Source organism: Candoia aspera, chromosome 1, assembly GCF_035149785.1.
Source record: "Candoia aspera isolate rCanAsp1 chromosome 1, rCanAsp1.hap2, whole genome shotgun sequence".
In the NCBI taxonomy this organism is placed as follows: Eukaryota; Metazoa; Chordata; class Lepidosauria; order Squamata; family Boidae; genus Candoia; species Candoia aspera.
In genome coordinates, this window is record NC_086153.1 from 109638783 (window position 1) to 109665374 (window position 26592).

The 26592-nt window shown below is 37.9% G+C and overlaps 1 protein-coding gene across 1 annotated transcript in view; it reads left to right on the plus strand.

Moving 5' to 3' along the window:
* Window positions 1-23777, plus strand: part of ASCC3 (activating signal cointegrator 1 complex subunit 3) — a 213930-nt gene extending 190153 nt beyond the window's left edge. The window contains exons 37-41 of the mRNA XM_063311715.1: window positions 14166-14317; window positions 16338-16479; window positions 21688-21897; window positions 22736-22911; window positions 23002-23777. Of these exons, the coding sequence (XP_063167785.1) occupies window positions 14166-14317; window positions 16338-16479; window positions 21688-21897; window positions 22736-22911; window positions 23002-23143 (822 nt within the window). The 3' untranslated portion in view covers window positions 23144-23777. The remainder of the gene's footprint in view (window positions 1-14165; window positions 14318-16337; window positions 16480-21687; window positions 21898-22735; window positions 22912-23001) is intronic.
* The last annotated feature ends 2815 nt before the right edge of the window (window positions 23778-26592 follow it).

Consider the following 26592-nt stretch of genomic DNA (forward strand, 5'->3'; position numbering starts at 1 on the left):
AATCATGTGACTGGGAATGCTACAACAGCTGCAAGTTTGAGGACTGGTCATAAATCTCCTTTTTTAGTACCATCATAACTTTGAACAGTCGTTGAATGACCAGTTGGTAAGCGAGGACTACCTGTATTTGATTCCTGATGGTTGGTGTTTATGCCATGCATTTCGATTATGTGAAAGAGCCAATCCTCGTAGTATTGAGAAATGCTGGGGAATCTGTGGTTAAAGTCAGGCAGGACAGAGTTTATGGAGTTCAGTAAAAATGTCCTCTACTGTCAGCAGCTCCATTCACTTTATACAAAGCAGCTTTTGGGTGGCTAGTCATTTCTGGAAATTTTCAGGTTCATATTATTTTGAACATGCAGTTCTAACAGCACTGTTTTATATCTTCCATTTGTTGGAAATGTTTCTTAATTTGGACATGTTCCACGTGTGGGCTTCAGCTTGCAAAATTTCTGTAACTAGCATAGGCATTGCTGAGAAATCTGGGAATTGGTAAACACTTCTAGAGGATGCCCATGTTGAAGAAGGCTGGGTTGTATGTTGTGTTTCTCACATAAAATGATTGTTTAAAAGATTACATACTTCTCCCCTAATAAGTCTCTTAAGTCTAAAAATCACTAACTCCTCCTTTCTTCGAAACACACATTTTACCCTTTTCTTTCTCTTCTTTAGGGGTGGATTTGTAAAATACTACAGCTAGTTCAGGGGTAAACAGTGTGTGTGACGATCCCAGTACCAATATCCTAACTTGCCGCATTTGAAACAATTTCCGCTTTGGGCATGCCGTTCCTTTTCCTTCCCCCAATCCCGGTGGGTCTCTCTTCGCCCAGCTTCCATGGTAGCAGTTGGGTGGCGCTTCTCAGGTGCACGCCCGCATTGCTGCAGTTTCACTTGCACTCGGGTTTCCTCTACTTCTCCAGCCAGGCAGATCCAACCTCACAGGGTGGTTGGTTTCTCACACGCCAGAGCCCACTCCAAGATCTCTGATTTCAAGCTGGCTCTAAAATACTCAATTTTCAGCGATACTGGCCAATCAGTCATTTTGCTTACCAATTTCTTAAATTCAGATGCATACTACAATAATGACCGGTACCCCTAAGGGTTTGTAGACTGGTTCTGGCCCGCATTGCAGTGAGGGGGTCTTCAAATCGAGTACACAGTGCAAACATAAACTCATTGAAGTCTTCCACCTCTGGGGCTTCAGCTTTGAACAGGTCCACAGCCCAGTCAGCTGCATGAAGCCAGCTAATGCATGTAGAAACCTCTAATGGCAGGCGAACCAAGAAAAGGGAGCCTGACATTATGGTAGCCAAAGACATCATTATGTTTCTTGTCATCTCCCTTGTTACTTCTCAGGTTCACTTTTCTGTTTGTCTTTATTTTAAATACTCTTAATTAAAAGTAAATAAAGTAAAGTGAAATAAAATGAAATAAAATGAATGCTGATGTACTACAGAATAAATACATTTACAACAATGGTTTGGGTGCTTTGTAGGTCCTATGGTTGTTTTTAGAATGACCTTTACCTAAATGCAGAATTGTGCAAGCAAAGTACATTTTTCATTTCTTCAAGATAGAGTTGGGCCCAACTGTTGACATTTTAGCTTCTCAGTACAGCTCATTTTGACAATTGCCTTCAGAAAAGTTGCCCCCAGACTTGGAGGAACCACATATGCCACCTGCAATGTGGCACAAAGGTCTTGGGAAAACCAGCAAGAAATGGAAACTCCTACTTTATTCAAATGTATTTTTGATACATTGGCATATAATGGAGATAGTAATGATGATGATGATACTGGCATCACAAATATGTCCAAATATTTTCATGAGTGGATATACTTGGTAGGGTTATGCTTTTTTTAAAGGGGAGATGAATATGAATATTTTTCAGTGTAGCATAAATATAAATGAACATGTCTGTATTGATTACAGCAGATATAAATACAATAAATAAATAAAAATAAAAAATGAAGCAACCTTATAGGTACTAGTTGAATACTTTCCACCTGCCCTCAAAAGGAGAATTCATTTTCAATGCTTGTGATTTTTACATGTTTGTTTTTGAACACTCCAGGTAGCCAGAAGAACTGTTGCATGGTAATATATTTGGTGTCAGTTTGATGATATGGTTCTCCTGAAGTACAATTTACTCCTTCCTCCTAAACTCACGACAAACCTTTTTCCCAGTTGGTGCTGGAGGAAATGACTAATGCTTAACCCATTTGTGTGATCAATTCACTTAAGCAGCTACTGTGAAATGTTAATCACAACTTTAATTTGTACTGCATTAGCATTTTGATTAACTTGTAGGCTTGCTAGCATACTTGAAGCACTTTTACTCATAGTTACTGCTCGGAAATGACTTTTTGATTAATTAAGTTTGTTAGATAGCAGCTGAGCTTCCTGAATGCTAACCTTATGGGGCTAAAAGTTCAGCAGAAAGTTACTGTGAACAACTGTTGCCATTGAATAAAATTCTTGAAAATGCGCTTTCAGTTCTAAGGTATTTACACAATATTGAATGTTGTGAGAAAATGGACCATAACCCTCCAAAGAATGCCAATTTAGTTGGATAAAATAATATTAAGTTTTATTTGTACTTTAAAAAATTGGGCATGATCTTAGAAATGGATTTGAATTTGGCATGTTTTTAAGTTTATGAAATCATGTTTTTCTTCTTTACAGAATCAATTATTGGACAATTCTATCGTGTCTGTGAGCAGATTCCCTTGTTTTGTAAAATATTTCATAAAGTAAATTACCGTCTTTAAAATGTAGTGCATAACTCAGTGGGTACTGCCACAAAAAAAATGAAAGATCTATAGAGCTGTTTCCTCCTTGGACCTTTGCCCCCTCAGAATTCTGGAATTTAAGAGTTTTATTTTAACTGGCCCTTACTGAGCAAACTGCAAATCAATTCTGCATCATTATAGCTTATGCAGTCAGTAGAATTTTTGAGGCTTCCCCATGCTGTTTTGTGTCCTATTTTGCTCCCTTCCAGAGATTTTCTCATAATCCAAGAAATAATTGATAGATCAGGATGTGTGAATTGATTATCTGGAACAACAGAACTTAGAACAGGCTTACAGTAAATATGCCTCTGAGATACATTTGAAATATGTTGTTCATTGTGGTCTCCGATTTACACATATGAATTGTGCATCTGCAGACAGGCCATTTTGAACCTTCTATGGTTTACAGAATTCTTGGGGGAATCTTTCTGTCTTAGAATCTTTCCTACCTTTGGGGCTTTTCCCCCCTCTGAAAAATTGCAGACTAAGCATTATAGTCCCTCTTATAAGCTTTCTGGCCTTAATCATAAGGTCTTAAAGGCACCATTCCACAAATGCCAGCATTGAAGATGCAGACTTTCCCTATTGGTTGGAGACTTTTTTTTCTACCTTAGGTAAGCATTAACAGCCCTACAAACAATCTTTGGTTCCAATTGCAAGTGAATTCTGAGAGTGGTGGCCTCCAAAGCTATTGTAATTTCTTTGTCTTCTTCAGTGTTCCTACCACATCCCACAAATTTCCTGGGAACACTGTCACCTCTTCTCAAGCAAGCTCAGATTCCCCATCTCCTGTAAGATGGCCACTGCCACAATGCCATTGGCACAGAGGTTTGCTTGAGAAATGGCCAAAACTTCTGAAATCCTTACCCCACTCAATCCCAATAAAATGACTCGAGCTAGTAGTCTGCATGGTGACTGATAGATTTTGAGCATCACTGTGTTTCATTCAAAAATTTAAAATATCCCATGATGTCCCTGTGAGTTTGCTGTGGCACCTCAGGGTGCCACAGTACTCAGTTTGGTAACTACAGCTTTACTCTCTTCTAGCACTTTGCACAATCAAACTTACCACATTCCCAGTTAGTTTGGATATAATTCTTGCGGTAGCTTACAGCATGGTGATGCAGATAGCTATGCATACTGGCCATCAGCTGCATATTATCCTCCTCTCCTAAATAGTATTTTCCACCTAACTATAATTGTTTTCCAGAACAAGCCCCAAGTGGCAAATTTTTATGCTGCAGCTTTTTCATCTCCAGGATATTTCTGCCCTTCAGACCCCTTCAAGGCAGGCCTCACATCTAAGCTCTAACCTTGCATAGCCCCTCCTTCAAAAATCTTTGTCTCCTTTATAATCAGGTTACACTGCATCTTTCACATCCTCTCAGCTTCTCAGTCTGTCTCATTGCCCAACACTTAGATTGGAATTTAGACATCTAGCTCTCTTTTAGAAAGGCTCTGTTCCTAAAGGGAACACATTTGCTGAATTTTGGATCTTTTGGTCTGGAAGTTCAACAACCACAACAGAATGTGTCGAACCCAGTTCAAGTGCACGATGTGCAGGATGCCATTACTTCTCCAGTCATAATTCCCAAGTTCCCTAAATTCCTGAAGAAAACAAGAGCCTCTGGCCGCTGTGCCATCAATCTCTTGTGGCATGGAGAATTTTTGTAGAGTCAGAGAGGAGAGCTACTGATTCTTATTTAAACATACACCTCTCAATTCACTATCAGGTTCCTACCATCAACAACATCTCAGCCATGGATAAGGAAGGCAGGAAGATTGAAGTCATAAGCTATATTCTTTAGGGTGCTTTCTCTTTGCATTGCCAACTACAAGGGACATGTGGTGGAATATTGTCCCACTTTTGTGAGAACAGGTTTTATCCCATTTGCCAAATGACAGGCATCAGATTGTCCGGTTCTTCAAGCAAAATCAGTGCTATTTGGAAACTTAATACAGTCTGCAATGCAGCTGATTTGGCAGCCAAGGTTATGGCATCATCTATTGCCCTTCATTGTCATATTGCCCTTCATTGTGATTTATTCTGAATGCCATGCATAGGATCAAGGACTAACTTATGATGATAATGGCTTGTTCATTACTAAAATTAATATGTTGAAAAGGGTCCAAAAGCTACACCCAGCAGCACATACATTTATTTTGCCCCTCCCCCACATCCATCCACAGTCCCACTTTTGTCACAACCAAAGAGCATCAGATGGAACATTCATACTGTACTATGTCCAGAAGTACTCACCAGATGTTGGTGTTCCACAGCATATTTCAAAACTGAGTTTTAGCCACTAGGCTCAACGTCCTAGGCAATACTTTTGACCACAGTATTCAGCCATAGCCTACACTTGGGGTCCACTGGGTTACTTTTGAGTACATAGGCCTCTATAACTAACAGCTTTCTCTATTGTTTCCAGGGTTGTAAAACTGAATTTTGAGCTAATCCCATGCTGAATTACCCTGTGGGTTTTAGGGCACTTCTGCAATTACATCAGGAAGTTTATCTCCTACAAAAAGGAACAGTTGATTGTATACACCAAAGGATGCACCCCCACCTCATTCCCAAGATATTATTCTTAGACCTGTATTGGATCTTCATCATTGTGGTTACCTCTTGAAGGCTTCCTCCATCAGTATGATCTTCTTGCTGCAAAGGATGTGGTTTGCATCTGTTGCTTTGCAAGATTCCTAATGGCTTCTTTTGCCTTTCTGTATACTGGATGGGTCCATATAACCAGTTAGTTTTTTACCATTCAACCTCACTCTAGGCTCTAGTTTTCCTAAGTACATAATACCTGTAATGGCATTGCTTTGTTTCCAAGATATCACTTTTGACTCATAGTTGTGCTATGCCATTCTAAGCTTTCTCACCACATCCTTCAGATGTTTCTCCTTTTACACGGCCTAGATTTACCTATAAAAAATAAACTATAAAAAATCTTCCCTTCTCCTCTCATAGATTATCCATTTCATTGGGATACGATCTATGCTACCAAGGGAACTACCTTCCTCCCATTGTCCCAGTTATTCAAGCTACATTCTCCTGCATGCAAGATATTTTGAGCAGAAGTGAGGACCAGAGCATGGGCTGAAACTATTGAGCCACACGACAACCATGATTTCAGTCATTTATCTCACCCATGTTTGGATTTGCTCAGCGGTGTGGTACTTTCATACTGTCCTCCTAGGTTTGTATGTCCAACAGCTCCTTCTCTTGTCCCTCCACCCTCCATCAAGAAGTCCCTGCACCAGTAGCTGGTTAGAGAATCTCACCAAGTGTGTAGCTTTCCTGTGTTCTTCCATGATGTTCTCAGTACTGACCATCTATCTTAGAGCAGGAAGCTCATCTCTAGTCTTTTTGTATCTAAAACACCTAGACCATACTAGAGGCTTTGCAGCATATTGAGTTCAATGCCTTAACAGTTTGGAAGCAACTTGAGGTTTCTGAGGCTTTCTTCAGTACAAATTGTATCAGGTAATTCTGTGGTTGCAAATAACAAACAAGTGGAACAAGGAACAAGGCCCATCCTACTTTAACATCTCTTACTGCAGATATGGCACTGATGATCTTGCATTCTATATTAATGCTATCAGAATGCTTGAAAATGACAGCATCCTCACTGATCTTATCAGCCACACTCAGTTGACACTTTTGAATAAAGACTATTTCTCTCAGCTATGACCCTCATCAGATCCCACTGGAGCCACCCAAGCTCACTATTTTTCCATCTCAGGACAACTGTCAATCCCAAAGCTTCTGCAGAAAAGGCAAAATAAATCCCCAGCCTTTAAGGCTGCACCTTTTTGTTCTATTGGAAGAATTCTCTTCAACACTCTTTTCCAGTGATCCCTTTCTGATCAGAGTCTTGAAAATATCTACAGGGATTCAACCAACTGAACCCTTGTTTCAACAACTGTAGTTCACCCCTCTGATGCATCTCAGTCACAAGAACTGCCACTGTCTCCTGAACTATCCTGATAGTTCAATCAGCAGGAGCAGTTGTAACACTCAATTCTTGATTCACTCCATCTTACAGCTTGGAGGATTTTATTCCATCTCAGCTCAGAGGTCCTCTGAGTTTCTCAGAAGCTATCCATAAGGGTTTCTTATGCTGTTAAGTAGAAAATCTTTGGGGAATTTGCACATAAAGAACACTTACAGAAATAACCATCACCTGCAATATCAAGTTCATCATATTTTGGCATTCCTTTTACACTTGAAACAGCATGGCTTGGTGCTCTCTTCCCTAAGAGTACACCTTGCAGCCATGTTTTCCTTCTACCTTTCAAGTGATTGTATCCCTCCTTTTTCTAATTAACTGGAAAAGCACTTCATGAAAACCCTTGCTTGCCTGAAACTGCCAGTAATTCCAAAAGTCAGTTCCTAAAGTCTATCTTTCATTCTCTCCATGTTGACGGTAAAGCCTTTTGAGCCAATGGCTATCATTCCTATTCATCAACTGTCATGGAACATGGCATTTTTAGTAGCTATAATGTTGGCTTATCAAAGAGGAGTTATGTTCCTTTTCTAGAGATTCTCCCTTCATTGTTTTTCATAAGAATAAAATAGTTCTTCATCCAAATACCTCTTTTCTTCCAGAATTGGTTTCTGTGCCTGGGTCAGGACTTTATATTGCTCACCATTGTCTGCTAGTCCCTCAAAATTAGTTGAGAGATTACTTTATTCTTGTGGTGTCCAAAGAGCTCTTGTCTGATACAGCTTCATCCCAAAGGGTCTAGCACCTATTTTTGACCTTCCAAAGTCTATCTAAAGGATTGGGTCTCTCTCCCCAACATTTGGCTAAATGGAAGTGGCAACCATAAAGTTTTATTATGAAATAGCAGGACAACAGAACTTCCTTCAGATCTGTGCACATTCTAGAAGAGGGTGACATTTGCAGCTTTCCTTCATGTCATCATTGCACACAAGGACTGAATTAGATCATTTTCCATCTGGATTTCATTTTTATCTATATTTATTGTTTATTTATATATTCTATTTATATGTTGTAATTATATTGTATGTTTGGTGTTTTATTGATTATTTTATTGTAAACCGCCCAGAGTCCCTCTGGTGGGAGGAGATGGGCGGTGACAAATTTAATAAATAAATAAATAATCTCCCTATTGAGCTATCCCAGACACTTGAGCAGTCCTTTCATTCAAAACTACAATTGGACTTCCCCTCCCAGTCACAATTTTGGAAAAGCAATCCTTTCTTGGTTATTTTATGACTACAGATCCATCTTCAGATAATAGCTGTCTGAGTCATAGAGATTATGATGAATCATGGAGATTATGATGAAGAACTAGTTCTTCTGTAAATTCACACAACCTGCCCCCTTAATGTACATGGAGTCATGTGACCTGTAGATTCCTTATGTATTCTGCTGTTACCCTCAGGGATTCAGGGGTTTGGTGTGAGCTGTTCCTACTGTAGTTATGCTTGATAGGTCTGCAGGACTTGGTTCTTGCCAGGAATTCTGTAACCAGCAAAAGATTTGGAATGGGCTTTGCAACAATGCATAATTTGTATGTGAATTCACAGATGACCACTTGAAGAACTTCAGTTACAGATGAGAAACTAGGTCCTATGACAAATAATATATATTTTCAAAATATACCCATTTATGTAATAAACTTAAATCGCTATACTTTCTTAATTAAATTTTACGTAGCATCCTAACTGATAGAATCAATGGAAGACAATTCTCTTGTGGAAAACTGTATATCATTCTTTGTTGCTGTGCTTAAGTAAAATATGCAGGAATATAACTATTTCCTGAATTTATCGTCTGTTTCATCTGAAGCTGCCTAATGTGATTTAATAGTAAGGTTGATCTTTGTTAAAGTATCTTCCATAATAAAAATAAATGTGCAGTAGGAAATTCTAATTTAATTTCATTTTCCTAAACTTCTGTGCCGCCTTTCACCCAAAATGAATTTAAAGGCTTTATCAAAACTTAAAATAAATCCTGATTAAAATTCAGGATTTGAATTTCTTTGACTTAATTAATCCTCCCTGAAAATAGCAGAAACTAAAAAATAGCAGCAGCTATTAAAGAACTGAGTCTGTTCTATGTCAAAGTGAAGTTCTGCCTTTACAAATGGAATGCTTACAGTGTGCCTGCTCTAGAGTTGTTGTTGTAGTAGTTGTTGTTATTATTTGGCTACCCATGTCACCATGTTGACTAACAGTTGGCATTACCATTACACACAGAGTGACTGCCTCAAGTCTTTTTAACCAGTACAAACATACCATTTGGACCACCATCACGAAGTCTTGGTTCAGCCTTGCTTCATTTCTCCTTCCCTCATTATTCTGCACTGTGACCTCCCTGCCACATATTCCAGATTAGTAGCACTACTGAATAAAAAAGAACTCATCTTTGTTGAAGTGTTTGCCACATCAGATTGGTGTTCTCCATTCTTGTGGTTGAGGAATGGTTTGTATAGTAGATTCCTCTCTATACAGGGTCACTGTTTTGGTTCCATCTAATCCTACAAAATGTAAGTTAAACATAGAAAATATAGAATAAAAGGACCGAAAGCAAAGGGCACTTTTTATTAAGAGGAAGAATCTTCCTCCTTGCCCAGAGAAGAATAATGGGTTGGATTTTTGACACCCAAGCATTATTTAAACCTGTTACTGTGATCACTGCTTATTCTGAACTAGTAATTCCAAAACAAAGATCTTAGCTTATTTACTTCTGATATATAGTACATATGGTTGATAAAATTACTCAATTTGGCCCACTGAGTATTGCTGCAATTTCCATTTCCACTGAAGTGTCAAGCATTTGTGCATTCTGCACTTAGTTAATGAATGAAAAATGTGAGTAGATTTCCAAGCAACAAGCAGAAGAACCCAGCCCTGCCATGGATTTGATTTTTACACAAATGTCCCTCTCTTGGATTAAACACCAGGCTAAAGAGAGCCAGTTTGGTCTAGTGGTTCAGGCAATGGGCTAGAAGCCAGGAGACTGTGAGTTCTAGTCCTGCCTTAGGCATGAAAGCCGGCTGGGTGACCTTGGGCCAGTCCCTCTCTCTCAGCCCAACTCACCTCACAGGGTTGCTGTTGTGGGGAAAAGAGGAGGAGAAAGGAGTATTAGGTACTCCTCAAGGTTCATTGCCTTGAGTTATTAATAAAAAATAATGAAGGTGGGATAGAAAATAAAATAAAATAAATAAATAAATAGATGAGAAAGCATAAAATAGGGAAAGAGGATTTGGCTTACGTGGCCTTGGGTACAATGTGGCACACATGCTAACCTCTTTGCTGTTCTTGATTCAGTATGAATAAACTGCTGTCAGTTTCTGCCCAGCTTTGTGGATGCCAGAGGATCTTACAACGAACTTTGGTACTTAGTGGAATGCAGAATTGCTTGCTTAGCTCCCTACTCCTTTGTGCCTAAATCTGCTTCATTGATACAATACAAAAATAGCAGTAGAATACATTGAAAAACTACCCACATTCTTCATCACATGCCACACATTTTTTGTCATTAAGGTTGTCCCTATACATGTTGTTGTTTATTCGTTTAGTCGCTTCCGACTCTTCGTGACTTCATGGACCAGCCCACGCCAGAGCTTCCTGTCGGTCGTCAACACCCCCAGCTCCCCCAGGGACGAGTCCGTCACCTCTAGAATATCATCCATCCATCTTGCCCTTGGTCGGCCCCTCTTCCTTTTGCCTTCCACTCTCCCTAGCATCAGCATCTTCTCCAGGGTGTCCTGTCTTCTCATGATGTGGCCAAAGTATTTCAGTTTTGCCTTTAATATCATTCCCTCAAGTGAGCAGTCTGGCTTTATTTCATGGAGGATGGACTGGTTGGATCTTCTTGCAGTCCAAGGCACTCTCAGAATTTTCCTCCAACACCACAGTTCAAAAGCATCGATCTTCCTTCGCTCAGCCTTCCTTATGGTCCAGCTCTCGCAGCCATATGTTACTACAGGGAACACCATTGCTTTAACTATGCGGGCCTTTGTTGTCAGTGTGATGTCTCTGCTCTTAACTATTTTATCGAGATTTGTCATTGCTCTTCTCCCAAGGATTAAGCGTCTTCTGATTTCCTGACTGCAGTCAGCATCTGCAGTAATCTTTGCACCTAGGAATACAAAGTCTTTCACTGCTTCTACATTTTCTCCCTCTATTTGCCAGTTATCAATCAAGCTGGTTGCCATAATCTTGGTTTTTTTGAGGTTTAGCTGCAAACCAGCTTTTGCACTTTCTTCTTTCACCTTCATCATAAGGCTCCTCAGTTCCTCTTCACTTTCAGCCATCAAAGTGGTATCATCTGCATATCTGAGATTGTTAATGTTTCTTCCAGAGATTTTAACTCCAGCCTTGGATTCCTCAAGGCCAGCTTGTCGCATGATGTGTTCTGCGTACAAGTTGAATAGGTAGGGTGAGAGTATACAGCCCTGCCGTACTCCTTTCCCAATCTTAAACCAGTCTGTTGTTCCGTGGTATGTTCTTACTGTTGCTACTTGGTCGTTATACAGATTCTTCAGCAGGCGTCCCTATACATAGGTTTCTGAATAGTTAATAAATGGAATAATTGCTAACTAACAACAGCAGTAAACATTAACAGAAAAATAAAAATAAAAGGGAAAGTATAGTTTAGAACAAATAATAAAAAATAGAAGAACACACTGACTATTGAAAGTACGGCTAGAATGCTGTTTTCAAAAGATGTAGAATATATACTGGATAGTTTATAGGCATGAGAACACTGAAATACAAGTCTGTATGACAGCCTGATGTATTTCTGAACTGCTGGATAAGTGCATAACTGAATGGGCTCCTGGAAAAGAATGTAGCTGAAAACCTCTATCATGCCTAGGCAGAGGATTCATCCCGTGTGAGCCCTGTGATCCTACTGTGGCAGTAGGAAACCTGTTCCATATATATGTGCAAACTATTTGTTCGTCCCGTGTTTTTTTGTTTGTTTTTTCTCACACTGTCACTTGATAAAATGCATCATTTTCTTTTTCTTTTTTTATGACATGTTTCACATTCAACTTTAGGAAACATTTTTAAAACAGTATGAAAGATACATCTCAACATTTTAATTATTTTCCCCCAATCCAAGTGGAAAGGATAAGCTATCATTTTTAAACTGAGCCTCTCCCACATAACTGAAACCAGCTTTGTGTACTTTTTTAAACTCTACATTTCTCCAGGATCAGTGTAATTTAATTGAAATAGTGCTGCATGTGTAAACAGCTCCTTTGTTTAAAGAAGATTCCACTGTTTAGTTTGCCTTAAGTAAATGCAGCCTTTTGTTTGTCTGTAAAACATTCGATTAAATGTACGGGCTAATAATGGTCACCTTTCCTATCTTGGAAATAGTATATATTTTCTTAAGGTCCATCCTTTCTGTTAAATAGGAATGGTGTGGATTTTGTTGAGCTACAAAGTTTTTAGTAGTATTTGTCAAAATTCACCTTTCATAAACATGAAAAAAAGAACTTGAGTGGTTTTTTTTAATGATTGTAGGAACAAGCACAAAAAAAACCCCAGATATCTACCTCTACTGTAAAAGTCAATGTGTATTTTTTTTTAATAGTCACAGGACTTTCTAAGTGAGACCAAACACACATGGTTGGTGGGTGCATTCCAGAACGTGAGGTCTCCTGTGAAATAATTAATGCAACTTGTGCATATTACATTTAATTACTTAAACTCTCCTTTTTGCCTCAGTATAAGGCGCTCGGGGCCACTTAACAGATGATTGATAGAAACAATAAAAAGTACAAGAACACCTGTAACTGAAATTGTCACCATGTCCTCTCCTTATTTGCAATAAAGGGGTACTGGTAGAGAGAACTGTCAGGTGCTGTGCAACTAATGACTCCAGAATCTTTGATGGATGGTGAAGCTGAAGTTGCAGCTTGTCACCTGCTAGATTATCCCACAAGTACCAAAGAAGTAACAATGGTAGCTGCATTTTTGACATTTTCTCTTGTCCTCCCCTATCTAAGGACTTTATAACTCAATTGGTTCCTTGTGTGGAATTTGAGATTATAAGAGTCCTTGGATGGAATGATAACAGAGATAAACATATCTTCCAGAGCAGATTCCAGAACGTAAGAACAGACCTTATTATGTGTTCCAGTAAGATGATTATCAGATATTGGCAGGATACACAAAATAATCTCCCAGAAAGTTCACAAATGTCTGGCTTCTATGATTGGTATTACTCTATAATGAAGGATCTCCATAAAGCTAATTCTATTGTCTCTCATCTGTATTCAAATGAATTTAGTTTATTTGTATAAGATGACAAGTGTATATAGAAACTACTTTCTCATTGATTTGAATATATATCTCCCATAACCAAGATATGTGAGATCACTTATTCTTTTTATTTTAAAAAAAGTAAAATATCCACATAGCTTCATCATGAACTTTGGCCTAATTCAAATGTTATCAACAATGAAATATTCTTGTATTCCTTGAAGGAAACAACATCTAGGTGGGACTGGTAATGTGTTTATATCTCCTGCCAGTGTAGTACTTCAGTCCTGGAGACCAGTGGTGTTAGAATGGAAAATAACTCGACAGTCCCATCTTAATTCAAGTTTTCCAAACAGTAAAATGTCAAATGAAGGATTAGCCAGACTGCTGGTAGTTACATCTGAACCAAGACACAATCTTTTATTACATACATTAAATAATAATTAAGCATTCAGTGCTCCATGCACTAAATTGTTCTTAGGGAAAGCAGGAAAGAGTTTGGTCCTGTACAGTATTACAGCTCCAGATCCTGAAATGGATTTCTAGAAGTTTTGATTTCCTAACTTGATATAGGAAAGGATAGCAGGTATACAATCAGATATGCAAGTTTTGTGCTTTGTAAATAATCATAAAGAACCTTATGCCAAACAAGCTTCCACATGTGGCTTTCGTCTACAAAGTAAATATGGAAGTCAGATTTTAAAAATCAGATAGTAAGCTAAGGGTGAAGCCAGAAGTGATATAATACCTTCCTTAAACTATAACAAGATAGTAAACAAGATCTTGAGCTCATCTCAGGCTAGATTAAAAAAATAAAAGGTCTCATGGCAAGATAGGGTGAAAAAATAATGGCTTCTCATATAAAGGAAATCAGCCATCATAAAAGGTTGCTGCCTTTGCCATTTACTTACTTACTTACTTATTATTTAGATTTATATGACATCCTTTGCTGCTGTATATGACATATCTTATTTCCATCAATAAATATTTTGGAATGCTCAAAATCATATAACCATTCATAATAATAGAGAAATATGCATCTAGAATAGTGAAAGATATTTTAAAATAACTTTGCATTTATTTGTATAATTAAAATTGTTTTCTTCTTGATATAGGCAATGCTGGATGTTGCAGCAAATGAGGGCTGGTTGGTGGCAGCACTAAATATTACCAGTTTGGTACAGATGCTGATTCAAGGGCGATGGATCCATGACTCCTCTTTGCTTACTTTACCTAACATAGAAAATCACCATCTTCACCTTTTCAGGTATACAGCTAGATGTTTATAAAGCTGGTCTTTGCGGTGCAATTGGAAAATAGGACAATGGACAATAGAGACTGTTGCTGTCTCTCCATGCTCTTGTTGTTGTAACTTGTGGTATAATGGTAAAGTTACTCAAATCTGTCACTCACATACTTTGAAGATTTTGTCTTCTAGTGATTCTTACCTTTCATGAAACTAGAATGTTCCAATAGAGCTGAAAAATCAGAGAGTAAAGAGAGACAAAAGGAAATGCCTCTTCATTTATCATATAGTTAAGTTTTGTACTCCAAGATATATCCAATGTAGCCATGTCTTACAGGGTAGACATTTTTTAAAGAGATTAAACAAACTGAGGGAGGATAAAACTATCAATGGATAGCAATCGTGATAGCTACATATTACCTGATATGTCAGAGGTAATGTCTGTGAATATGAGTTGCTAGAGAATGGGACCAAGAATGTATTATTGCACTCACATCCTGCATATTGGCTTCCCATAAATACCTGGTTGCCAGTTGTGAATCAGAATGTTGGACTAGATAAGCCCTTGGTCTGGTTCACTTCTCATGAGCTACATCCATATTTGTATGAACAAACTTCAACTTCTGTAGTGAATCTCCTACGATCTCCTCCATGACTTCAGTCTGGAATATCCAGTGGAGCAAATTTAGAAGTGTATGTTTGTCAAGGTTAAGGGAGATAGAAGAAGGGAAGACAACAGATAAGGTAGTTAGACAAGGTTGGCCATGTCATTGGAATGTCCTTGGAAAAGCTTTGGTTTGTCATCAGGGACAGGTCCAGATGGAGAGCATTTGTCCATGAAGTTACCAGAAATCATGTCTGACTCAGTGGCACTTAACTAATTCTAAATGGAAAGGAAAGACACTCTAAAATTTATTTCCATTCTAATGCAAACAGCCAGCATTGGATACAAACTTTGTTCATATTTCCATACAATTTGCTGATTACATAGGAAATCAAATATTGCTACTCTTGTTAGGACTACATAAGCCTATGAAATGCCGAATGCCAAATCTTTCCATCTTTGTACATACAATAATCTTGCTGAAGTTATCATAACAAAAACAAAGTTCCATTTTTTTTTCCAACTGTTTGCCCATCAATTCCAAAAGAAAGACCTCTGGTCTCAATTGTATATTAATCTTTAAAATCCTCTGAATCAGTGTATGCATTACCCACAATGGAGGAATGGTTGGTGACGATGATGGAACTCACTGAGATGGCCAAATTGACTTCTTTGATCAGAGAAAGACAATATCTACATATTGCTGACTGGAAACCCTTATAGACTTTTTACATAAAGCAGAAAAAATGAATTTATGGTTTTGATGATTAGACAGGATAGATTATAGAAAGAAGAGAGTCATGTTGTGACCTTAGAGTAAGAAGTAAATTTATAATTGTACTTATAACTGCTGTAAAGAAGATCGGAAGCCACTTCTTTGTATTTTTTTTCTTTTCTAGTTTTCTTTCTTTTTTTCTTTCTTGTACTTTTAGCTTTCTTTCTGATTTCTTTTTCTTTTCTTCTTCTTACTTTATATTAGTTTGCATTAGTTTTTATCTTTTTAAAACTTTTAATAAAATTATATTTTAAAAATACGTAAGCCTATGAAAGAGATTACCATCTCATTAATTTTAAATTGTAATTTAAACCAATGATGTTAATCTACATGATACTGTTAATCTATAGTTAATCTACAGTTTAAAGCAAGAGGCAAGCTGCTTAATAATCTGTGACCTTGAGCTATGGCACAGTTCTCAATACAGTTCTTTTACACATGGAACAGGCAGCAGGACAGTTTTATACTCAGTCTGCCATTTTAATTTTATTAAATCAAAAGACTATTGTTGTGAAAGGCCGATAGCCCCGTACTTAAAATTGGTTTTAATTTCTTTTTCTTTTAAAATGTCTTCCCAATTTCATTTTCTTATCTCTGGGTTTGTTTGGTTTTTTTCCCTGAACTTAACATCTCAAATGACAGTATGTTTTCTGTTTTACTAGGAAATGGAGCCAAGGGAAAAGGAAAGGTGGTTACCAAGGGCCCATTGAATGCCTTCCTGAACTAATAGCTGCATGTGAGGGAAAAGAGGATATTTTTGCTTCCATTGTGGATTATGATTTGAATTCCACACACATTACACAGGTAACGTATGTCTATGTATCCCTCTTAATATTACTAGGGAAATCAAACTGCATGGTATAAATGCAGTGGCTGATCATCTTTCATAGAGCTGCAGAGAAGATTTGCAATAGCTCAGTTCAATCTGTTCTACAGCATAAAGTTCCTCCTGCCCAACCATTCTCCCTCCCTCCAAACTCTGCTTTGCTGGAGCTCAAACTTATTGGTCGAAGCCAGACGTAATTGCTTTGGACAAAAAGTTCACACACACTCACTTGTAGGTGGATTGCAAAGATATCCATTAACTATTTCTGTGTGCCATGCTGTGCAGTTGCTGTAATGTCGAAGAGGTCGTCGAGTTGTTCATGCTGTACAGTGCAGCATACCCACTGGGATGTGGGCTTTTTACTTAAAGGCCCATTATCTGACCAGCTTTATTTGATTTGATTTTATGCATTAAAAAATTAAATGGCCTCTGTCTTAAGAGACAGGTTCTGGTGGTATTTATTACTTTTTTCACATTTCTTGCCATTTCCCAATATATAGCTCTTCATTTAAAAAGGCTCAGATAACATCAGAAATAGGATACAACAGATCCTAATATGTTCATCGGTAAAGAATCTTTGCCTGTAATAGATCTCGAGTTCCCTGCCATTTTAGAGCCAACAAAGGTACACTGCAGAGTGGCTAGTCTATGCTGCCATCCTTTTAGTCTATAGTTGTCAGTACATGTGAATGACTCACCACAAAAAAATGAGTTTCATGCTGCCATATAAGGATATCTGTCTATACAGTGTGAAAGTTATATTGTGCATGCCTTGGTTGCTTTTTATACCACAGAAACTCCTGGAAAGTAAGATGATGATGGTGGTTTTCCTATAGAATTTCTTTCGGAAACAAACTAATATTCTCTCTCTAAATTCTGAGGAAATAAAAATGTGAGGTACTAATGCCACACATAAGGGACGCGGTGGCGCTGCGGGTTAAACCGCTGAGCTGCCGATCGGAAGGTCGGCGGTTCGAAACCGCGCGGCGGGGTGAGCTCCCGTTGCTCGTCCCAGCTCCTGCACACCAAGCAGTTCGAAAACATGCAAATGTGAGTAGATTAATTGGTACCGCTTCGGCGGGAAGGTAACGGCGTTCCGTGAGTCATGCCGGCCACATGACCACGGACAGGTCCTTAGGGACAACGCCGGCTCCAAGGCTTAGAAACGGAGATGAGCACCGCCCCCTAGAGTCGGACACGACTGGACTTTACGTCAAGGGAAACCTTTACCTTTACCTTTTAATGCCACACATATCAATCATAATAGTGAAATACATTTAAATAAAAACAAAACCATTCCTTACCACTGACTTCAAATGTAATATATGTTGACTTCAGTCCAAGTTATAGATGTGTTTGAAAAATTAGAACATTGTTATAATTAGTTCAGGGAAAACTCAGAAGTAAACTAACTTAATTTATTTGCATAAATTGCCATTCTGTTATCTTTAAAACCAAATGCAAATTGGTTCCGTCTGATACGATGATGGTTATTTGGCTCAAAAGTGCTTCAATTTGCGTAGCAATCTGGTGTCGTCTCTGCAGTGAGACGATCTCAGGTAACATACAAATCCTGAATTATTCCAGAAATTAGTATGTTTAAAGCATCAATTTAAGTGCTAATTGCAGTAGTAATGAGAAAAAGCAGTACTACTGTGAGATTTGCATCTACTTCCCCATCAGTATGCCCAGAACAGCGGCTGACTGGCAGAGGATTTGGCTGCTAATTAAATAATTGTATGCATGGTAGTGTTCGCGTCTGATTCAATAGATGAAGATTAATCCTCAGATAAATATGTTTGGCTGGTATTGAAATGTCTTAGCAGTTCCTTCAAAAATAGCTTTTGTGTATCTGGCGCGTCCATATCTTTCATGTGTCTTTTTAATATGTCAATAACATAAACTGTGCTTACACTACACATCTAGATAACTGCATGTAACTGTAAATAAAAATGCATTTTGCTACAACACAAAAGAAACTGCTCAAATGTCTTGGCAATGAAATTGCACACTGTTCGAGCACAGGAAACCTTTTATCGTACTTTGCTGTTAAATCAGTCGCTGTGCTACACATGTATACCTGCCAATACTTTTAAAAAGGAAACTATGGTAGAATACATTGCTGAGGTTAATTGGGCTTAATTTTTCATCCACTTCTTTCTAAACCTATCACTAAACCAATTAAATAAAAATCTGTAGAAAATGCAAACCACTTTTGAAAGGAACCTAATCAACTCTTACAACAGGGGCCACATCCACCAGCAACAGAGTCCAAAATGAAGGTGGACCTGTCTCTTCTTCTCCCTTCTGCTGCCTGCCATGGTACACAGGCAAGCAGTGTGATGGGATGCCAGAGAGTTGGCATCCTCTATATGTTGGCCTGAAGAATGAGAGATCTACATACACTCACATGTATTTGCACAGTTTTCATTCCCTGACCAGATCTATCCATTACCAAACCAAGAAACCGACCTCCCTCCCAGAAGAGAGGAGCATCTGGCCCATTGCATCACTCATGTGGGAGAAAGACATGGGAGAATTAGTGGTTAAGGCAGTGTTTCTCAACCTTAGCAACTTTAAGATGTGTGGACTTCAACTCCCAGAATTCCCCAGCCAGCATACAATAAGTAGCTTAGTTTTTGTTTTCTGCTTCTTTCTGCTTCACTCCTTTTTCTACAATCTAACCCAAGGGTCCTCATCTTTGGGGGATGATGGGCAAATGTTGAGTTTTAGAATATATTGTAGGTGCTGCCCCAAAATGGCTGCTGGAGAAATTGCCTATTTCCAAATTAACTGCTACGGGGACACATAATCAGTTTAAGGATACACTGCCTTTTCCTCTGGCCCTCTTCCCAAAGACTTCTCCCTACGTCTCCTACTTAAGTTTGTTCTTTTTAGAGCAGGTGGACATACTTTCTTACAAAGTTTTGGGCCATAGCCACTCATCATTTTACTTTCTGAGAAATATTATGGGTTACATTTGAAGTTAAAAGGCATTTCCCACAATAGAGATTATGCTGGAGGCTTTTACATTGCTTTGTTAACTTGCTGGGATTCCGTGTTATAACAAAAAAGGGGAAGGGGAGAAGGAGAAACCTTGATAAGCACTAAGAGAAGTGCCTGCAGGCCTTTTGGAGCCCACTGGGAACCATCTGAGGGATTCAGGGTCTTGTTAGTCTTGACACTTTTTCTGGGCCAGTGACAGCTTAGCATTATTACTACATGTTTCAGCAACCCGGATCTGTCACCTTGGTAGCTGAAATATTTATTTTAAAGAATTTGTCAATGAAAATATGGAGAAGTTTCTATATACGGTAGCTTCTACCACTACAGCAAGTGGGAATTACATTAAGCAGACTTTTTAAGAAGGCCTTATTAAATGAGAAAATGCATACAAGAATTCAATACCAGAACTTCAAAATGGAGTCTGGAGGGTAACTAGTAACTTGAGTATTAATATGATATCTATAAAATATATTGTTATTGCTATTACATTGATTACTGTTTGAGGAAAAAATCATTTGCACTTTAGCCTCTAACCCTTTTTCTGTTGGTAGTGAAAACAATAAGAGATTCTTGACAGAATTCTCACTTTGCATTCTTCAAGTATTCTATTTTCTGAAAGTGAAATCAGAGTTAAAGGAAAGTGAGCAGCTAAGAGTCAACAACAGGCATTTTAACAGAACCTATTTTGTTCTAAATGTGCAGAGGTAGTTGGAATCCTGGGTCTGTATTGTATGTATGGAAGTTGAATCACTAAACACAGCCAGTATTACAGGTAATCCTCAGGTTACAACGGAAATTGGGACCATCATTGCCATCGTTAAGCAATCAGTCATAAAGCACAATGTCACATGACTGCATCGCTTAGCAACAGCAATCCCACTGCCATTGTAACCCCAAGACCACATGGGTCGTTAAACAGGAAGAGGCAAGAGTCCCAGGCAAGGAGTGGAGGGGGGTGCTGCGGGGGGGGGGGTGCTGCAGGCAGGCACTAAGGAGCACGGACAGGCTGGCAAAGGCCACAGGCAGGCACTAGGGAGCTTGGCTCGGCCGGCAAGGGCCACAGGCAGGGCAGGCCAGCAAAGGCTGCTGGCAGGGGGGTGCTGCAGGGTACGAGATCCCTGCAAGATCTTATCTGTAGTGGGGCTCCTTGGGAGAAAAATCAGCAGAGCAACTTAAAGGAGCCACTTGCAACCTTCCCTGCTGGCTTCCCCATTGACTTGGTAGCGGGATGCCAGCAGTGAAGATCGCAATTGGCGATCACATATCAGTGGCTCACTGTGATGTCATAATTGTGAGCCGGGTGCCCAAGCACCCAGATCATGATCACATGACCACGGGGACTCTGCAACAGCTGTAACTTCATGGACCAGTCATAAGTCCCCCTTGTTCAGTGCCATCAGAATTTTGAATAGTCACTGAACAAGTGGTTGTAATTCAAGGACTACCTGTACTAGGTTTTAGCCTTTATTCAGTTCACAGCATAGCTCCGCCTGTTCAAACAGATAAAGAACTCTTGGGACAACTAATCTAGAAGAGTTATCAAAATATAGCCCATGTGATCATTGCTATTTTTAAGAACATTTAATATTGAAGATTCGTTGCAAAAAAAAAACTTGGAAGTATGGATAACTTTACATAAGAATTTGAATTTTGGAATAATTATCTCAAATGATCCTCTAAACTCTCTGTATTTGCCTTATCACTAATCAGTGATTCACTCATGGATTATCTGGGAAGAGTTAATTTAGAATATAATTATAAATAGAATTCAGTAACTGAAAACTAATCACTAAAGGTAAGGTGATTTTAAAAAATGGATAAAATATAATCTTTGTAAAGCATATATAGTACTCTGGAGTAGTTTTGTGTTTACTTGCATTGAAGTAGCCAAGGCACAGAATATTTATCATAATTATTTGGGTTGTTATGTTAAAGTATCACTGACCCTTGTGGAAACATAGGGAAATCTTACCTATATGTGATTCACCCAAGGAAGAATTTTGAAATTATCTACATTCCATTGCTTGTGTTTCTTTCTATCTGACTATTATGACTTATCAAACTATAGTAGATCTTTGAAAAAAAAAAGCCTGTGCAGGCTCAATTTAATATGCTATTTTAATAAAGTTGGTACAACTGAAAATATTCGTTCATCTTGTTGCTGTTTGTTCTCTTCACAGGCTTGGCATTACTTGTCCCACTTGCCAGTTATAGAGATTAGTATGATTATTAAAGGTTGTTGGGATGATACAGTTCATGAACAGAAGGAACTAATTGTCCCAATGTTGTCAATGAACATACGGGATGATAAAAAATGGATGAAACTGCATGCAGATCAAGAATATGTTCTCCAGATTAATTTGCACAGATTGCATATTGGTTACACCAAGGTAGGGTAGCTTGGGGTATTGCTTAATACCCATTTTTATGTTTTTTTTCTCTCAATGTGTATGTTAGAGTCACCCTAGTAGACTTTCAGCAAGTCAGTTTTATATGGTTAATATTTTGCTGTTACATAGCTGATGTTTTTTTTTTTCTGTTAATAACTTTAGTTTTCATCAGTTGTTCAAATGGTGATGGCTATACAATGTTAAAGAAATTGGGTCTGTCCCCTCTGGCCCCATTCTTTCATTCTGTTTTGAAAAAAATAGTGTCAGAAATGTAAACCATGTGAATAAATCAGTACAAGTATCGTATTTATGTATTTTTTAAAATAAGGTTATTGCAGTGTTTAAAAAGAAACAGAGAAAACAATATACAGAAACAAATTAAAAGACAGTAATACAAACACATCCTACAAATTAATTAGTTATAAAGTTAGAATACCAAAACAAACAAAAGGAAAATAAACAAAAAATAAACCCCTAAAAATTGACATAATAAATTGACATAAAGCAACTAAATATATCACATATTCATTTAATAACAAATCAAATTATGCATACAAATTAGCTATTCTGCTAAAATTTTATTAAATCTATGCCAATATTGTATCATTTTTTTTACTAGTAGAAAAGGCTTTTTCAAAAATTGACATTACATATTTCTTGAATTCAGTCTTTCATAACTGGAGTAATAGTACTTTTCCAGTCTCTTAGTATCTCTTGGCTATTCCTCACATCAAATACAGCCAATGTTCCTGAAGAAGAGCCATTTATGTATTTTATATTTTAATATGAAAAATAAATTTACTTAGGTAAGAGTCTTAAATTATTTTCTTCCTTCTAGGGTAAGCAAGATACCAAAGCAGTTGCACCTCGATTCTTTAAGAACAAGGATGAGGGATGGTTCGTGATCCTAGGAGAAGTGGACAAAAAATTGCTGGTAGCTCTGAAAAGAGTTGGCTATGTCAGAAATCAGAATGTGGTCTCAGTTGCTTTTTATACCCCAGAAACACCTGGAAAGTAAGATGATGCAGGATGTTTTTTTTTAAATTATTATTCTGAAAGAAGATTGATTTGGAAATGAAAACCAATGTCCTTTCTCTCTTCCAGGTATATCTACACATTATATCTTATGAGTGACAGTTATCTTGGAATTGACCAACAGTATGACATTTTTCTGAACATCTTACCAGCTAGCACCTCAGCACAGGTCAACCCAGAGATCTCGGATATTTTAAATGACTTGGGCTAGAAATAATACGCCATATGGACTTTCTTTTGCTACCATCTTCACTCTGGGAATAGGAAAGTGTGTTTGCCTTAGTGCAATCAGCATCCAGTTTCAACACCCAGAAAATTGAAAATGACTGCTGTATTGATTCTGATGACAGAGTTAGCCTCAGTGGCCTTTTTGACCTGATAAACCAGTTGCATTTTTCAAAATTCGTTTTGTAGGCTTGTTTTTCTATTAGTATATATGCCACAGTTTCTTTTGGACAGATAGTTATTTGTCAGATATTTTAATTTGCAAAAACTAATTTTCCTGTCATGAAATCATTATTGCAACCACTTCTCAAGATCCAAAGATATGATTTGTGTAGGCATAAAGGAGCTGCCTGCACAGCTGGAGAAGCCACTACAGTAAGTTCTACTCTCAAAAAAGACAAGCTGATATCATCACAAGAAGACTTCAGTGATGTGGACATGGCCAGTGGATTTTACTCGCAGCCATTTGGTATATCTAATCCATTTCCTACCCATAATAAAAATGTTGCTGGGATATATTGCAAGATTTTCTTTTGAAGACAAATGCTTTTGACAAATCTGTCATCTCAGAATTTTCTATGTGAAATATGTATGACATGAAAATAAAATTCAGCACTTAAGCACATTGTGTGTATGCAAAGTCACTGGAACATTGGGTCTTTTCACAAATTTCCGTATTCAGTGTATATCTTATGCACTCTGGTTTTCCAATGGTGTAAAAAGAATCCAAGTTGATATGTGGAGCTTAAAAAGAATCAATTATATGTTATTAAACATTTAAAAGGTTTCTGGCCCACCTTTCAGAGCACATTGCCTGAGAAGGCTATTTTTGCAAAAAAATTAAAACTACGTAGAAACACTAAATAAAAAATTTCCACATCAAAGCCATTAATTAAATCCTGCAATATATATCAAATGTTCAGAGAATAGATGGCAATGTAATTTTTGCAATATGTACAAGTTTAAACTTTTTTCTAAAACATTGATCTGTGGAATTCTATGTACCATACTTGTCTAACAAATATATGTAGAGGGAAATGGTTTACTGTTAGAACAAAGTAACAGTTCAGTAGTAGTAAAAACTAGTTATTTTGCTCTGCCAAGTTTTTGGGAGGCCTGAATAAAAGCCAAATGCAGCAGTTCAGACTTTTCTCCTATTTACCACCTAATTAATAGCAGTGGCAAGCAGCTAATTATGTATTAGAGTACCACCGTACATGGCATTAAGTTTTCTGACTATTAACAGAAAATTCCCCATTGTTTCCTGCCTTACTGCATACCTTTTGACATTATTTTTATAGTAATTAGAAAATAAATATTTTGTTCCAGCCTTCCAGTTATAAGGCACTGGATTGCTCCAAACAATATAGCACAAACTATTCCACGTTGTCTTACTTTGTTCTAAGCTCAGAATATTCAAAACTGGTCTTTCAAACTTGGGATGTTTTAAGCTCAACCTATTATTATTATTTGGTTAATCTACAATAAGGTTCACAAAGACTGGTGAAAACTTAATAATTCAAGTCCTAAACAAGGACCTAAGAATTATTAAGGTAGCATCTGAGGATTTATTATTATTATTATTATTATTAAAACTTGTATGCCACCCAACTCCCAACAACTTTTCTTGTATTCAGCTTTCACCTAAATCACATTTTAAGTATACTAGGTTAACTGTGTACTTGTAGATATCAGAGCACTAATAGAATTGTTGTATTTTGTTCACAGCCACAATGTGATAAAGGTATGAGGCAACGTAATAAGAATGATGAACAGAAAGGCATTATTAACGTTTATCTTAATCTTCACCTTTGAAGAGTGTTCCATGGCACTGAGATGCAATGTTCAAGTGGCTCAAGCAATTAATTATACTGCAGGATTGTTACCAAGGTTCATTCTCACATAGTATGTCTTTAGTTCAGCCAGCTCTAAAACAAACTGGATTGTATCCAGACTTGCTCTTCAGCAAATAGAAGGGGTTTTTCCCTTTACAAAAAGGGCCAGGATCCAAGGGAAGTTCTTATTGCAGAAGGGTTAAGATGACATTCACCTTCCTGCAGTCAAGCATGTCAAGGCCCGTACTGATTTGGAGCACACTTCTGAAAGCTTTCTCAAGAATGGCAGGGAGAAATGCAGGTAGCTCTCAAGTTACAGCAGCAATTGGGACTGGAATTTCCATTGCCAAGCGATGCAGTCATAACGTGTGATGTCACGTGACGGCGTCACTTAGTGACAGCAATTCCAGCAGTCCCAGTTGCCATTGTAACCCCAAGATCATGCATGTCGTCAAGCAAGGACTTCAAGTGATTGCAACTTGCTGTCAGCTTCCCCATTGACTTTGCTTGTAGGAAATCAGCAGAGAAAGTCAGAAATCACGATCACGTGACCACAGTTCAGTGTGTCGTAATCGCGAGCCGGGTGCCAAATGCCCAGATTGCAATCACATGACTGCGAGGACACAGAGACCGCCAGAACACCAAGGACTAGTCGTAAATACCATTCGTTTAGCACCATCGTAACTTTGAACAGTCACTGAACGAATGGTCATAACCGGAGAACTACCTGTAAACAAAAAAAACCTTTTCTCTGTTCCTCTTCCTCCCCATCCCAGCCATCCCCATTGATAGAATTCTTTAAGCAAAGTGTTACTCACAATTTAATCTCAGCTACCAAATAAATCAAAATACTTTGAATATAAAGGGTTTCTTCACAAAGAATTATATTTGTATATAAAGGCAAAGATTTGCCTGGTTATATGCTTCTGAATATTTAGAATGGAGATGGTCATTGTCTGTTTTTTTATTACTGCTTGCTGACTTGCTTGACACCCCTGATTCTCAAATGGCAATAATTTGGATTAAAGTGTCAACACTGCTTGTTAGTGCATCAGATTTAATTCCAAAAAAGGTGCTTTGGAGCACAGAGGGATATGATCGTAACATCTATCTACAACTCTTCAAAGCACCACACCTTTTGAGGGCACCATGTAGCTGGTTTAAAGAATTACAAACAGCTGCTACATTTGGATCCCCGTGCACCCCAAAATAACTGTGTGGAACTGAATCCAAAGCATTGCACAACTGTACTTCTTGCCATTCATTGTGAATTGATCCATGTTTTGTTTTGGTGTAATATTTTCAATTTTTTAAAAAGGATTATATCAGCAGCTCAGGCTATGCTACAAAAATAGCAAACCTAACAGTAACGATACAATGATTAATTCCAGATGCCAAAAACTATTCCAAAAACAGTAGGTTACAGAAATATTTTGAGAGTGTCACCAACAGGGGGAGGGGGTATTAAATTAGGTTTTTAAGAATCACCGATCTAGACTGCCTCATAAGTTTTCTTGAAGGAGATGCATACAAATGCAATTTATAAAATGTGCATGGGGTATAATTCTTTTAATGAAAACAAGAGATGCTTCTCCAACAA